Below are 14,995 nucleotides of genomic sequence, written 5' to 3' on the forward strand. Positions count from 1 at the left end.
GATCACACCCCAAGGAGCCTGCCAATCTCAGGGTATAGTCACCTAAAAATAAGTACCCTCTGAGAGACTTCCCCAACACTCTGACTTACATCATCAGAAACTCATCACCACCACCAACACACCTGCCGGATACAGTTGGGGGAGTATAAGGAGGGTGTACGCATGCAAGGGAAATTCATTTCTAGAGGCAAAAATAGTGTTTTATGTAAGGACAATATGGAAGAGTGGAAAAAACTTCTGGTGTTACATGGTAATAATTTCAGTATCTTTTCGTGTTTATTTTTTTCTACCAGTTTCATAATTCCAAATCCCAGCTCCTGAAATATCTGTGGGAGACAGAGGAGAACAGCTTGTTCTTTTGGCAGTCAGCTCCCTCCAGTTCCTATTTTCAATTACCAAGGGGACAAGGTAGAGCATCTCCTTGACTGAAATAAAAAAATAAGAAGAAATACAAAAATTTCTATCTCTGCAGTGCCCAGCACAGTGAGAAGACCGTTGACTCCCATAGTTCCTTTCTGGAAATGTAATTCAAGCTCCTTCTGAGGGAGCAGAAGATCTTCCCCACTTTCAGCCACAATGCAGGTTTTCTCCAGCTCCTTTTCATTCCGCAGGCATCTCTGGTGTTTAGTATGCTGAGCTCGGGCAAAGTGTCTTTTTCTGGGAAGCCCACGGCTCACCTCTGCCACCTCGCATGTAAATGGGCTCTCTAAGCCAGTAAGCTTGTCAAAGGGGCCAGCATTTGCAGAGGACACCACCCCCAGCAGACTCTCAGCCTGCCCCGAGACTCCAGGCCTTCGCATGCATCTACCTCCCTTGGTACTGTCTTATGGGGGATGAACACAGGAAATAAAATGGGGGAAGACAACGCCTACTGCACTTCTGCTCTCAACTGCACGTCGTGCTGTGGAGGGAGGGAATGGGAGGAACCCAAAATGGCACCTAGGAAGATGGAAATTCACTCCTCCCTCCCACTGCCCACACATATAGATGCAAGTCCCAGACAAATCGCATTAACTAGTAAATACCCATCAATCCACAGCAAATAGTTTGCTTGTATTCACATTTCTCAGTCTATTCCCAGTCCTGTTTTTCTAGGGGCTCTCAGAAATCCAGCAAGATGTGTGTGCTCTTTCCATTAAAGAGGGAGATAGTGTGTCGGTGTCTTGAGGGCAAGTTGTACTGATGTATTCCACAATGTTCTGTATGCTTCATTCCCTCAGAACATTCCTGTTCAGGGTGGTTCCTTATTAACTTGTCCCTATTCTCTCAGGAATGCAGGCTCCCTTGGTGCCAAGGCCATACAATTTCTGTATCTCTGTATCTTCGGCACCAACACAATGCTTGGCTCATAACACCCAACAGGGAAGGTCTTCTGGTGAACACCTGGCCTCTGCAGGGAAGGGCTCAGGTCACATGCTGTGGTGGAAAGCACCTGCGAGCTCTGGGAAAAGACAGACAGGTTTGAATTGATGTTCTGCCCCATTAACAGTGAATCTCTGGGCTCTATATCATCTCTGAGCTTGGGTAAGGACAATTCCAATGATAGTTTCTGGGGTGTCGTAGGTCATAGTGAGATTAGGTACATACAGTGCTGGGCATTTAGTAGGCTCAAAATATCCATGTTTCTAGTTTTTACAACATATTCGTTATTGATTATTAATAGAACTGCAAAATGGCTTTAAAAATGTAAACATAAAATTGTACCATGAGGTATTTATGGCCTTGCTCAGTGTACATCATTAGCAATTGTGATGGTCTGGGTGGTCTTAGACCAGTGCTCTCAATCTTGGCTCACATTAGATCTGCAGAACTTTAAAAATCACCATGTCCTTGGCCATACCCCAGAGCAGTAATAGGAGACTCTCTGGGGGTGGGACCCAGGCACCAGGAAGTCTTAAAAGTTCCCAGGGTGATTCAACATGCAACCAAGATGGGAAACCACCGGGTAGGTGGTACCATGGCCAGCAACCTGGGGACAGAGATATTCTTTATGCTATACTCAGTCAGCAGAATGGTTGGCACTGTGTTTGTTTATGGCCCAAGGCTACAGCTAGTAATGTCACTGTACTTTCCTCTGCTGCCAGGCTGAGGGTACCACTTTAACTCCCTCAAGGAGAGAGAGGTGGCTATGGTCTAGGGTAAAATCTAGCTATTCTTGCCTATGCTACCTGGAGGTGTTCTTTGTGCCTTGATATCAGCCTGCCTCAGTGAGAGACTAGCCCTCCCCTCCTCACTCCTCATTCTGGGCCACTCCCTCAATGTAACACCCGGTTCAGAAATGACCTAGTCCTCTAATCGGGTTTTTAGATCGGCATTCTCAAGTCTGGATGTACAACAGAATCATCTGGGAAGTTAAAAAAAAAAAAAATCTGGGTCCACTCCAGACCAGTTATGCAAGACTGATTCCCTGAGGAGTAGGGCCCAGATCTTGGTCCTTGTAAGTTCTGAAGGTGATTCTGAATCTGCAGCCAGACCAAGAACTCCTGTTGCACATCTACATTCTCTTCCCTTCCACTCAGCTCCCATCAGATCCACATTCCCATGAACCCCAGAGTAGCTTCCATTTTGGAAAAACAGGCATTTTCTCTCCTTTTATGATGCAAGTGAAATTATTTGTGGCCCCTTATGTTTTCCTACATCTGTTCCACCCACATTGATGTTCACTCCATTAACTAAGCAAATACTCTTTCTGAAAACATGCAGTGTACCAGACATCAGCATTCTGCCAGATGCTGGGAATGGAAAGAGAAGGAAGAAAGAGTCCTGTCCTCACACTGCTTGAGAAGCGACAGGGACACATGGCTGCAGGAGAAGGCAGTGTGAGCTAGAATACAATTGTAACAAATCACAGCTACCAAGCTTTCTTGAGCCCTTACCATGCTCATGCATTATTGCCCTGCATCGTCATGATGACCCTGTGATCTGGGTATTCTTACGACTGCTGTCTTCTGGGGGAAGCTGAGGCTTGGAAAGACTGGGTAGGGAGGGTGTGGCTGGGTCCCAAGCCAGGCACTGTTCCTCTCCCAGGCATACTCTGAGCTCTACCCTCAAGAAGAAGAATTCCCACCAAACTTCATTTACTTTTTACTTATTTTCAAATGCTAGGGCTGGGTACTTTCCAACACAGTAAAAACTTTAAGTATCATTGCCACAGATCCCAAAGATTTTTCATTTAAAAACCTTGCATAAAGAAAGCTTGGTGCTTTGATGAGACCACAAAAGCAACACATCCACAAGACGGGCAGTTCTTCTCATTCCTCAGGCCACGTGGAATAGTCACATGGTCAGACTGCTTTGGAGAGACCTGTGGCCTAGCCACTGGGGGTGGATAGACTGACTCATCATGGCAAGCACGAACTGGAGGGGACTGTAGGAATCAGGCCCACCTCCCACACTAGACAGAAGAAGGAAGGTCTAAAGAGAAAAAACGGGAACTTTCCAAAGGCAGGCTGCTAGCTGATGGTGGAACTGGACCTCGACTTCAGCCAGCGTGTCTTCTCCAACTTGACTCTTTCCAGCAAAACCCGGCCCCTCCCCACACCCACCTCCTGGCCAAAATAGAAAATGCTACAGCTTGGAGAGAGTGATGAGCAAGTGGAGCAAGTGTTCCTGTTTCGCCTTCTGTTCTTAAGGCTAATGCTGACTTGAGCAAAGGCTTTGCTTTGGTTAGAGCTTCTGGCACAGCAGAGGGATTTAGTGGGACCTGCCTCAATGTCACAAATTGCACATCCGAAAAAAAGTGTGTGGCACTTCCCTACTTCCATTTAGTCCTACCAAATCAAAGCATAAGCCCTTCATTAATTCATCACAGAGGGCTAAACACCAACCAAAAGCTTAATTTTGTTAATTGTCTTTTTCCCAAGACAGCAGCTTATTTTACCTTGAGTTCAAATATAGTTTATCAGACATATAATCAATGACTAAGACATTTGCTGCCTCAGTTAGGGGCCTCTGAAGTCCTACATTCTCAACCCCCCAGGGATAAGACCCTGCCCCGCTGGGGCCACCCTCAACCTCCACCCCATGCCTCAGCTCCAGCAGAAGCCTGCTCTCCCTTCCTCCGAGCCAGAGACAAGGTAGAGGCCTCCTTAGCAGGACCCAATATTCAGCAGCAGACAGGAGTGAGCATGCCTGAGAGCCCCAGATGCATTCTCTTCGAAGCCTCCTGGACTATGCCAGCTAAACAGCTACCCCCGGCTAGCTGGGGTAGGAGCAGGGGAACAGCCAGTCCCAGCACAGAGGGCTCAAGAGGCCCATCAACTCTCTTTTGACAAAGCCCATTTCTAGATCAGGACACTGGGTGTGGGCAGCTCATCTGCCGAAGGTGTTTTCACCCATTCAGCCCGCAAGGTGCAGAAGGCTGCCAAGCACTGCTAACCCACAGTCACAGGCTGTCTTGAAGGACTGCCAGCTCCTGGTTGGCTTTCTGTTACCATGGATACCTGGCTCTTGGGACAGAAAGGGGCTTGCCTGGGTCACACCAGCACCTGGGTACAAAGTGCCACAGTTTCCAGCAGACCAGCTTCCCCTCCTGCCAGATGCATCAATACTGAGGGACGAAGGTTGAGCACCCCTGCAAGGCCTCTCTGTCCCAGCCTCTCTCCCAGGTCCTGCACATTCTCTCTTGATCCCTAGCCTTAGCTGGGCACCAGCTATTGTGAGCCTCAGGAGCATAAGCTCTACCGTGAAACCCTGAGTCCAAGTAAGGTTCTCAGCTGCAGAGAAAGGATCATGGTTCCCCCTCCTTCCCTAATAAAACCTTGAAGAAGTACAAGCCATTGCCAAGCATGTATCTCAAACTTTCACGGGCACATGATTTCCCTGGAGATTTTGTTAACACACAGATTCAGATTTGTAAATCTGGGATAAGGGCTGGGATTCCTCCACCTTTCTAATGAGCTCTTAAGTGATGCTGGCGCTGCTGGTCCGTGGGCCCTCACGGTGAGTAGATCCTAGATTTGTGGTGCGCCAGCACCCCCTGGAGGGCTTGGCAGAAACATAGACTGTTGGGCCCCACCCCAAGAGATTCTGAGCCGGCAGGTTCTGTGGACCCTTAAACTTGCCTAGTGTTCTCAGCCCTGACTGCACCCGAGGAGGTTTTTCAGCTGATGCCCAACTCCCATTCAGATGTAGTTAAATCAGGATCTCTGGGCTTGGGGCCTGGCACTGCCATTTTTAAAAGAGCTCCCAGTGCCCTTGCAGCCCCAACCCTGAGAGACTGTAGTGGCAACTGTCCTTCCTGGACTATACTGCATAAACAAGCCCGGGCAGCTGCAGCTGTTCGCAACACAAACAAAGATTCACGGAAGGACGATGCTGAGCAGGCGAACAGAATTTACCAGACTGTCTTTCCTCCAGTTAGAGTTGAAAGTCTCTTTGAGTGCTGTTATTTATTCTTTCAGGTCCTTAAAACAAATACTGTCCCCTATAGTCCCATTTGGGGGCTAACATCTGCTGGGAATCTCATGATTCTAAATATCCTTCAGAGTCAACAGGGACATGGCCAACTGTGTTTTTAAGAGCTGATGGCCTGAACCCCCATCTGCCTCTTCCCAGAGGGTGAAGAACCAGAGCCAAGGAGGACCCGGGGCTGGGGGGCAGGCTGACAGCAGGGCAGGCCCCAGCACTCTACTGGCATGTGTCCCTGTGAGTGACTTCTTGTTCTCTGAACTAGCTGGACACGGGACTGCCATGGCTCTCTCTGATTCTAACACCAAAGGCCATTGTGGAGAGCACTAGGTGTCCCAGGAAGGGTTCATGTATTTGCTGGAGAGACAGTGCATAAAGCTGGAACATGAAAAGAAGTGAAATCTGGGTGATTCCACTGTGGTTTCTTGAGAAGTTATAAAATTCTATGACCCTGCATAAATTTTTATCAGCACTTCTAACACACAGACCGGTGATTTAAAAAAAATAAGGTGGAGGGCTTTCTGAGAGGCCTGAACTGGAGACCAGGAGCCTCCCTGGGGGTGGAAGACAGGAGAAGGGGCTGGGGGGTTGAAGGCAAACATCTACAGGTTTGAATACAATTCACACAGCAGGCTGGCTGCTTCTGGAGCCTGCCTTGTTTGTTTCTGGAGGCTGTTTTTTCTGAGTCTGTGCAAATTTGTTTTCCCCATTCTCTGCACAGCACCAGGAGACCCTGGCCCTATCCTCCTCTCTACCAGAGCCTAACTGGGCAATCTCAGACAAGTGATTCCAGTTCTCATGCATCAGTTTTCTTTAAAGTGGCAAATACCTCTGTCCCCGTGTCTGGGGGAATAAAGCAGATGAGCAGAGTGGCCATGCCAGCTGGAGTCAGGCTGGCCTGCTTGTTTTCATCGTCTCCCTGTCGTAAGGAGGAGGACAGGGGAGCTCACCCACCTGAGGCCTGGACCTCCATGATGTACTGGTGCAGATCTTGCCCTTGTTGGATGACCTCAAAGGTCATGTTGTTCATGGCTAGCTTCCGCTCTGTGTGGCGCTGTAGCCGCTGCTCGGCCAGTGTCAGATCCTCCGTGTTAAAGTCATTCATCTGCCGGAGCAGGTCCTCATTCCAGGCATCCAGCTCTGCTGTCACCTGTAAGGGAATGACTATCAGGACCGGCTCACAGGTCCATGAGAGACTGTGAGACTGAAGCCTTAGTTGCCAAGCCCATCCTTGGATCCATTTCCACTTTGCGGGTGTTGGACTCCTGAACCCAGGTGAAGCCCCAGGGCACACCTGTCACTTCACTCTCCACGTGTTTCTGTGTCTATAGCCGCAGCCAACAAACTGCAGCAAATGCTGGGTAAGTTACAGTCCATCAAGTTTTTGCATATGCCATCCTGTTCCACCACACCATCCCCATGACCTGGAGAGGCAGGCAGTGGGGAGATCTCCAGGTACCTCTTACCCAGAAGGAAGCTGGCCTTCACTCAGACAGATGCAATCTGCCCAGAGCTCACCCTGCTGGTGAGGCGCACACCTGCGGAGAGAGCTCAGTTCTGACTGCAAAGGCTTTGTATGCCATACCACAAGGGCTACTCTAAAAATCACATCACTGGAGAAAACTTCAGAAAGCAAATATGGAGCCTCGCTCTTTCCAAGACACAGAAACTGAGGGTTGGAGAGACCTGTGAGTGGCCGGAGGTTACACACTCAGAGCTGGTGTCCCTCAAGCCCAAGGGTCTTCTCATGGTTCCCTTATTCGATCATGCAGGATACTCTCTGCAAAGGCTGACACCTGGACATGGTGACTCAAGGTGTCACCAGACTGCAGATGTCTAGAAATCCCAAGCAGATTATACGCTGTCAAAAGGCATATGGTTCTACTGAAGATGGAAGCATGTAATGAATGGAAACTGCTCTCTCATGAACTTGCTAACTGGTTCCTGCCCTACACCCTCACTCATGTGACCCCTGGTCCACACTCACAGAGGTGAATGCCCAGAGAGACTGAATTCTACACTTCTTTTATAAAAGCTGCACTCCCCAACAGGACCCAGCACAGCCGAAAGAGCACTGTCACGTAATCTTTGAGTCAGAGAACTCCTCTGATATGTTTACAGGTCCACTGTCGCGTGCTCAAACCTGCTCGGTAGCCCTGGGACAACCACGGCACAGGGACTATCACTTCTTGTCTGAGAAGAGGAAATGAAAGCCGCACCCCCCAGCAGTGGCACGATGGCCCAGGCAGTCCAGGCACAAATCCCAGAGCCCCTGCTCAATGATTTGTATTATGGTGTCTCCCCCACACCACTGACATGGGACATGACCTCCCCGGCTGACCAGCACTGCCATTCTGGGAGGCAGGGGACAGGAGTGGGGGAAAAAGAAAACCAGCTTGAGGCAGCTGGGAGATGGCACACTCAACATCCCTCGCTGGGACCGCGCAGACTAGGATGGGAAAGGCAAGCGGTCTGGTGTGAGAGGCTGTCATCTGGGGCACACGACTCCATTTGTGTCTAACAGTTAAGACCTTTCTTCATGGAAAGGGTAGTTGCTATCTTGGAAGCAGAGATGGGGGAATTGTAAAAATACCATCTTTATCGTCCTAGGCTTCCATCTCATTGCCCCACATCTTTTCAGGTCAGCTAAGGAACCCATGGAGCTCAGCTTATCCTGGGGAGTCCTTGGGGATCTGGGAACCAGCAGGCTGACAGGTAAGACAAGGTTTTGTTGTATCGCATCTTTGAAAAGGACTTCATTCTCTAACTAAAGAAGGAGTTAAACAGAGAAGAGTAAGAGAAATAATAGATTTACAATTTATGGGATGAATAAGCCTATCTAGATGAGGCCTCTAAATATATGTTTTTCCTTCCTGTATTTAAAAAAGTTGAAGTACAATTTACATATGATAAGATGCATATATTTAATTAAGCAGTCAGTTCTAGGAGTTTTGACTCATTTTATCCATCCATGTGGCCATTACCAAAAACAAAATAGGAACATTTCCATCAGCCTAGGGAATGTGCTGGTTGTACCCCGTTCCAGTCAATTCCTGCCCATCCCCACCCCCTGGCAGGCCTCAGGTACCACTTTCTGATTTCTATCACTGCGGATATAGTTTTGCCTACTCTTGGATTTCATACTAATGAAATCATACAGTATGTACTCTTTCAGGTCTGGCCTCTTGTATCCAATGTGCCACATTTAAGATTCATCCATGTTGTCGTGTATATGAGCAGTCCATGCCTTGCTGCTGCTGGGTACTGTCCCATCGTGTAAACAGACCACAGTTCACGTATCCATTCTCTGGCTGATGGCCACTTGGGTTGTTCTCAGTGTTTGGCTATTATGAGTATGGCTGATGTGAAAGTTCTCATTCAAGTCTTTCTGTGGCTACGGGTTTTCATTTCTCTTGAGAGTTCCCTAGGAGTGTGATCATAGGGTCCTATAGGAGGTGCGCGTTTGACATTCCCAACAGCAATTCTACATCCAGTGGGAATATATGAAGGTTCCCTTCACCATCATTAGGTATCATCAGTCTCTTTAGTCATCCTGGTGGGCATGAAGTGATATCTCATTATGGTTTTAGGTTACTAATCATGATGTGCACATTTTTATACACTTACTGGCCATTTGTATTCACTTTTGTCAACTGTCTTTTCACGTCTTTTCTGAAAAGAGGTTAATTATCTTTGGCTCATGGATTTATAAGAGCTCTTAATATATGCTAGGTAAGTCCTTTATCAGATAAATGTACTGACAATGGCCAAATAACAGTGTTTTTTTTTTTTTAACCTACTTCTTGGCCTGTAAACTAAGAGAGATGAGAATAAAACTAAGACAACAAGCATGAAAGGAAGAACCTGTCTTTTCCTTCAATTTTAGTTCTTGTTTTGTTTCCCGGAAACTGAGTCTATGCAGGGTCTGTTAGCTGCCGGAAGGACCCTGAAGGGGTCTGAAGGTGGGAGTCTGCAGACTGCAGAGTGTTGAGAGTCCTTATGAGGAAGGAGAAGCAGAGCAAAGCTGAGCTGCTTCATTTGAGAGAGTGAGCCTTAGAGATCTGGCATCTTGGGAATCTGAATCTACCAAATGTGAAATATGTTTAGCATTCTGAATCTGGTGTTTCTGTATTCTTTCTTCTTCCCTCCCCTCCTCTACCCTCACCACCTTGACGTCATTAGGCTGAGGGCCCTTGCCTGTTTTGAAGCCCAAAGAATAAGACTTTCAAGGGGCCATTCAGCAGATCAGCCTGATTCCTAAGCCCATCTTCCCAGGTTCTACTCTCTTTTCTCTGTTTGACTCACTCTTCCCATTACCCCCAAGCAGCAATGCCCAGATCCTTGAAATAGTCTGATCTATGTATTTCTAATATTTGCTGGAGTTTATTTTCTTTCCTTTTTTCTGTTCTATCAAAAAATGTTCTTTCATTGCCTTCTTCTTCCTGACCTTCTTTCAGGGTACAAGGCTGGCACACAGCAAGAGCACTTTTTTTTTTTTTTAATTAAAAACCTTTGTTTTTAAACCTGAAGCTTACCTACTGTTAATAAACAAACCTCACTTTCCAGCTTCATCTCATGTTCTGCTCCAGAAACCAGTCAGCCCGTTATTCGCGGACCCTGAGAGTTGGCTCCTGCCCTCTCCAACCTCTTCCCTGGTGTGATAGCCTTGAAACGCTCTTGTTTTTTCTCCCAGTCTGCTCAAATCCTCACTGCCCTTCAAAGTACACCCTCTGACGTGAAGAGCTTCATGACCACCCCCAGACCTAAAAGTTTTTCTCTGGCTTATTTCATAATATCAGACATAGACTTGTTTGCTCATACAGAGACCATGAAAAGAAAATCCAGGGAATTCATTCAGCTATTTAACTCCATTTGGAAAAGAAACCTGAAAGAATTTGTTCAGGGCAAAAAGTACGGCCTGAACCAAATGAATGAAAGATGGAACACGAGTTGCCCACAGGGCATTCAGCTTTCAATCACTCCATTTTGCTTTCTTCTTCCACTCAATTAGGTCCATCTCAGCTCCGGCCCACTGAGTTCCCCTCTTGGCTCCAGTGGCTCCTGTCTCCCTCACTCTCCTGAATTAATTGGAACATTAGGATACAATGACCTCTTTGAGAGATACATTGGCAATATTTCTAATCTAACAACTGTCTACTCTAGAGCCATAGCCATAAGGGAAATCAGAGGAGTGAAAGAGAAAGAAAGGATAAGAGGCAGTGGGAAGTGGGAAGTGGGAAGTGGGAAGGCTCACTTCAAAATAAAGCCCAAGATTTCCCTGCCAGATGAGATTTACTGAATCCAGCATTCTTCAGGCACAGACTGACCTGAGGGATTTGGCTTAGCAGCTGCCTTGGGCTCTGCTCTGAGGGTGCCCTTTCCACTGGCTCCTCCTACTTTCTGGGTCTCCCCTGCCCCTCCTGACATTTTATTCTGTGCTTGCCTGAATCAAAACTCACCTGTCATCTTTCTTCCCTTTTCCTATGGTCTATTCCCATCTATTTGGTTCTCTATTATCACCTGTGAAGTTGGAAATCCCACTGTGTTGTCCTTCTCTCCAAATCATTTGAAGATGCTGGCAATCAGGATGATGATGACCATGGGTTGAAGAAGGTATTGACCTTGTGCAGACATATTTCATTTATTGCACTTTGCTTTATTGAACTTCCCAGATGTTGTGGTGTTTTTTGTTTTGTTTTGTTTTTTTTACAGATTGAGAGTCTGTGGCAACCCTGTGTTGAGCAAGTCTACTGGTGCCATTTTTCCCAGAGCATTTGCTCACTCTATGTCTGTGTCACATTTTGGAAATTCTCACAACATCACAAACTTTTTCATGATTATTGTATTTGTTGTAGTGATCTGTGGTCCGAGATCTCTGGTGTTACTACTATCGTTGTTTTGGAGCACCACGGACCACACCCAAGTAAGATGGAGAACTTCATACCTGTGTTATGACTGCTCCACCAACCAGCCATTGTCCTGTCTCTCTCCTTCTCCTCAGGCCTCCCTATTCCCTGAGACACAACATGGAAATTAGGCTAATTAATAACCCTGTAATGACCTCTAGTGTTCAAGTGAAAGAGTCCAAATGTCTCTCACTTTGAATCAAAAGCTAGAAATGATTAAGCTTCATGAGGAAGGTATGTTGAAAGCTGAGACAGGCCAAAAGCTAGGTCTCTTGCACCAAATAGTTAGCCAAGTTGCAAAAGCAAAGGAAGAGTTCTTGAAGGAAATTAAAAATGCTATTCCAGTGAACACATGAGGGATAAGAAAGCAAAACAACCTTATTGCTGATATGGAGAAAGTCTGAGTGGTCTGAACAGAAGGTCAAACCAGCAACAACACTCCCTCAAGCCAAAGCCTAATCCAGAGCAAGGCCCTAACTCTCTTCAATTCTAGGAAGCCCAAGAGAAGTAAGGAAGCTGCAGAAGAAAAGTTGGAAGTTAGCAGAGGTTTGTTCATGAGGTTTAAGGAAAGAAACCATTTCCATAACAAAAAAGTATAAGGTGAAGCAGCAGGTACTGATGGAGAAGCTGCAGCAAATTATCCAGAAGACTGAGCCCACATAACTCATGAAGGTGGCCACACTAAACAACAGATTTTCAATAGAGACAAAACAGCCTTCTCTTGCAAGAAGATGGCATATAGGATTCTCAAAGCTAAAGAGAAGTCAATGCCTGGCTTCAAATTCTCAAGAATAGGCTGGCTCACATTAGGGGCTAATGTGGCTGGTGACTTGAAGTTGAAGCCAGTGCTCATGGACCATTCTGAAAATCCTATGGTCCTTAAGAACTATGCTAAACCTAGTCTGCCTATGCTCCATAAATGGAACAACAAAGCCTGGATGACAGCACATCCATTTACAACATAGTTTTTCAAAATATTCTAAGCCTCCTGTTGAGACCCACTGCTCAGAAAAAAGTATTTCCTTCAAAATATCACTGCCCACTGACAGTCTGCCTACTCATCCAAGAGCTCTGATGGAGACATATGATGAGATCAATGTTGTTTTCATGTCTACCAACACAGCATCTACTGTGAGCCCCTGGATCAAGAAGTACTTTCAACATTCAAGTCTTATTATTTAACAAATACATTTTATAGGGCTACAGCTGCCACAGACAGTGATTCCACTGATGGATCTGGACAAAATACATTGGAACTTTCTGGAAAGGATTCACCATTCTAGGTGCCATTAATAAAATTCATGACTCATGGGAAGAGGTCAAAAGAACAGCATTAACAGGAGTTTGGATGAAAGTTGATTCTAACCCTTGTGGATGACTTCGAGGGTCCAAGGCTCCATGTGGGGGAAACAGCAAGAGAACTAGAATTAGAAGTGGAGCCTCAAGATATGGCTGAATGGCTGCGATTCGTGATAAGACTTGAATGGATGAGGAATTACTCCTTACGGAGGAGTAAAGTAGTTTCTTGAGATGCAAACTACTCCTGGGGAAGATGCTGTGAAGACTGTTGAAATGACAACAAGAGATTTAGAGCATGACATAAATGGACAAGATGAAGTAGCAGCAGAGTTTGAGAGGACTGACTCCAACTGCAAAGGAACTTCTACTGTGAGTAAAATGCTATTAACAGCATCACATACTGCGGAGAAATTATTTGCACCACACTATGTACATTAAGGGCCAAGTGGGAAGAAAGGATCCAAGGCATTTCATTGTGCTGAGATGCTCTGAAATACCTGGGTTGTCAATTGCAAGATGAGCATCTTTCTGTTTTATGATGTCATTATTTTTATTAAGATGAGAAAAGTGAAAGCTAAATATTCTCCGCTGACCTACAAGTGTTCGATGATAGGGAAACACATACGGCCGCTAAAGAGATAGTCTTGTTGCATGGGAGGAGTTATCTGAGCTATAATGGGTTTGTATACTGATACAGGTTACCACTGTGAAACTAAAATTCACCCAAATATCAGAGCCATTTATTCTTCTTGTCTAGTCTAGTATTTTCTTTTCTGAGTTCTTTTTGTTTATAAAATAAATTTATAAAATGTCAAGATAGTGAATTCTAATATAGGTTATTTTAAAGGTGTATCTGCATCATGACATTTCTTTCTGTTCTAGAAATATATATAAAATTTGTCTAAAGAGTTAAACTATTTATTTATGTAGCTATATATAGATCTTTGGGAATATCACAAGAACTTCTGGGAAAACAGAAGGATTTGGCAATAAAGAAATCTACTCAATTGTCTCTCATTTTTGGCAAAATAATGTAAGAGCATATTGCAACATGCCAAAATTGATGAGTTCCAATGTTTAGTTACCTAATTTCTATTCTGGTAGATTATCTGTGTAATTGAATAATTTTTATAAACAATTTCATATTCTTTTCTTCACTAACATCATGATAAAACAGGGACCTTAGGTATAATCATGACTGACCTTGAAGGAGTCTCGATCGGATCCTCAGTGGTTATTTTGTCCATATCTTTGGCTCTTAATGAGTTTGAGACCTGTGGGAATCTAATCTGTTTTGAAAAGATCTCCCCTTTGTTGAAGAGCTCCTACAACATATATCGTCCACTCATTCTAGTACTTATCAGAGCTCGAATGTCAGTGTTTTTCCTCCCGGGTAAGCTAAATACCTCATCCTGGAGATTACATCTACTTCCCTCTCCTGAATCCCCAGCATCCTCACCAGAAATAAGAAGCATACGCCATTTGTATCTTGATAATGTAACCTGACTTCAGGCTCACAGTCATTACAGAGGGATTTGAAAGTTCCCTCCTTTGATAATTTACTCCAAACAGGTGACTTGCCAGAATAAGAGAGCTGTGTGATTAATTATTGTTGTTTTGTATTTAAGAAGGAAGTTGGTAGTAGAACCCCCCCCCCCACACACACACACAATGATGCTGAAATCAATTTGGCAAAATTCTGGAAGAGACTATCAAATTAATATTTTGTGTTGGCTTTGGTTTACTTTATAGAACTTGTTCTGCATTTTCTCCTCAAAGGAACTGGAGCACGTTTAAAGAATGTTACAGTGATCCCTAGGAGCAACCCACAAAAAGGGATCTCAAATAGATCTCAACTTTCTTGTTATAGTTTCTATGTTGGTGAACTTGAGGTATCTTATGAACATGGAGCACAGCATGGATTTTGCAGAGCCTGACATGGTATCTATAGAAGAACACGTTATGAAAGTGGACTAGAGGATGTGGTCCTTAGATGATCCCCAGGCAATACAGTAACCATGCAGTCCGATGGCTCTGCATCATCAGAGGAGAACTTTCATGAAGCACCACAGGGCCTGCCTGACTGGGCCAATATTTCAAATAGCTACAACGTTGAACCAATAATAAATTTACCTTGATAGGATGACGAACTGGGCCAAGAAGAAAAAACAGTACAATTTGAGAGGGAACATACATAAAAGTTTCTTTTTAAGTTTTTTTTTTTTTTGAAAGTCAGTGTATCAGAAACACTTTGAAAAAACAACCCGGCGCTTTTAAGGGAGTACAAGCTTACAGAATACAGAAGAGGCTCCCATCTCCTGGGCCACTCCGACAGAGTGCCAGCATCCTGAGCACACTACACCCAGGTGTATGTAGGAAGG

At 45.3% G+C, this 14,995-nt stretch overlaps 1 protein-coding gene across 23 annotated transcripts in view; it reads right to left on the bottom strand.

Moving 5' to 3' along the window:
- Window positions 1–14,995, bottom strand: part of KALRN (kalirin RhoGEF kinase) — a 659,936-nt gene that overhangs the window by 288,400 nt on the left and 356,541 nt on the right. For all 23 annotated transcript variants that reach the window (XM_045088796.1, XM_045088794.1, XM_045088793.1 and 20 more), the window contains exon 14: window positions 6,364–6,559. In XM_045088796.1, coding sequence (XP_044944731.1) covers window positions 6,364–6,559 — 196 coding nt within the window. The remainder of the gene's footprint in view (window positions 1–6,363; window positions 6,560–14,995) is intronic.

Source organism: Mustela putorius, unplaced genomic scaffold, assembly GCF_011764305.1.
Source record: "Mustela putorius furo isolate JIRA1106 unplaced genomic scaffold, ASM1176430v1.1 tig00003834_pilon_pilon_pilon, whole genome shotgun sequence".
NCBI lineage: Eukaryota > Metazoa > Chordata > Mammalia > Carnivora > Mustelidae > Mustela > Mustela putorius.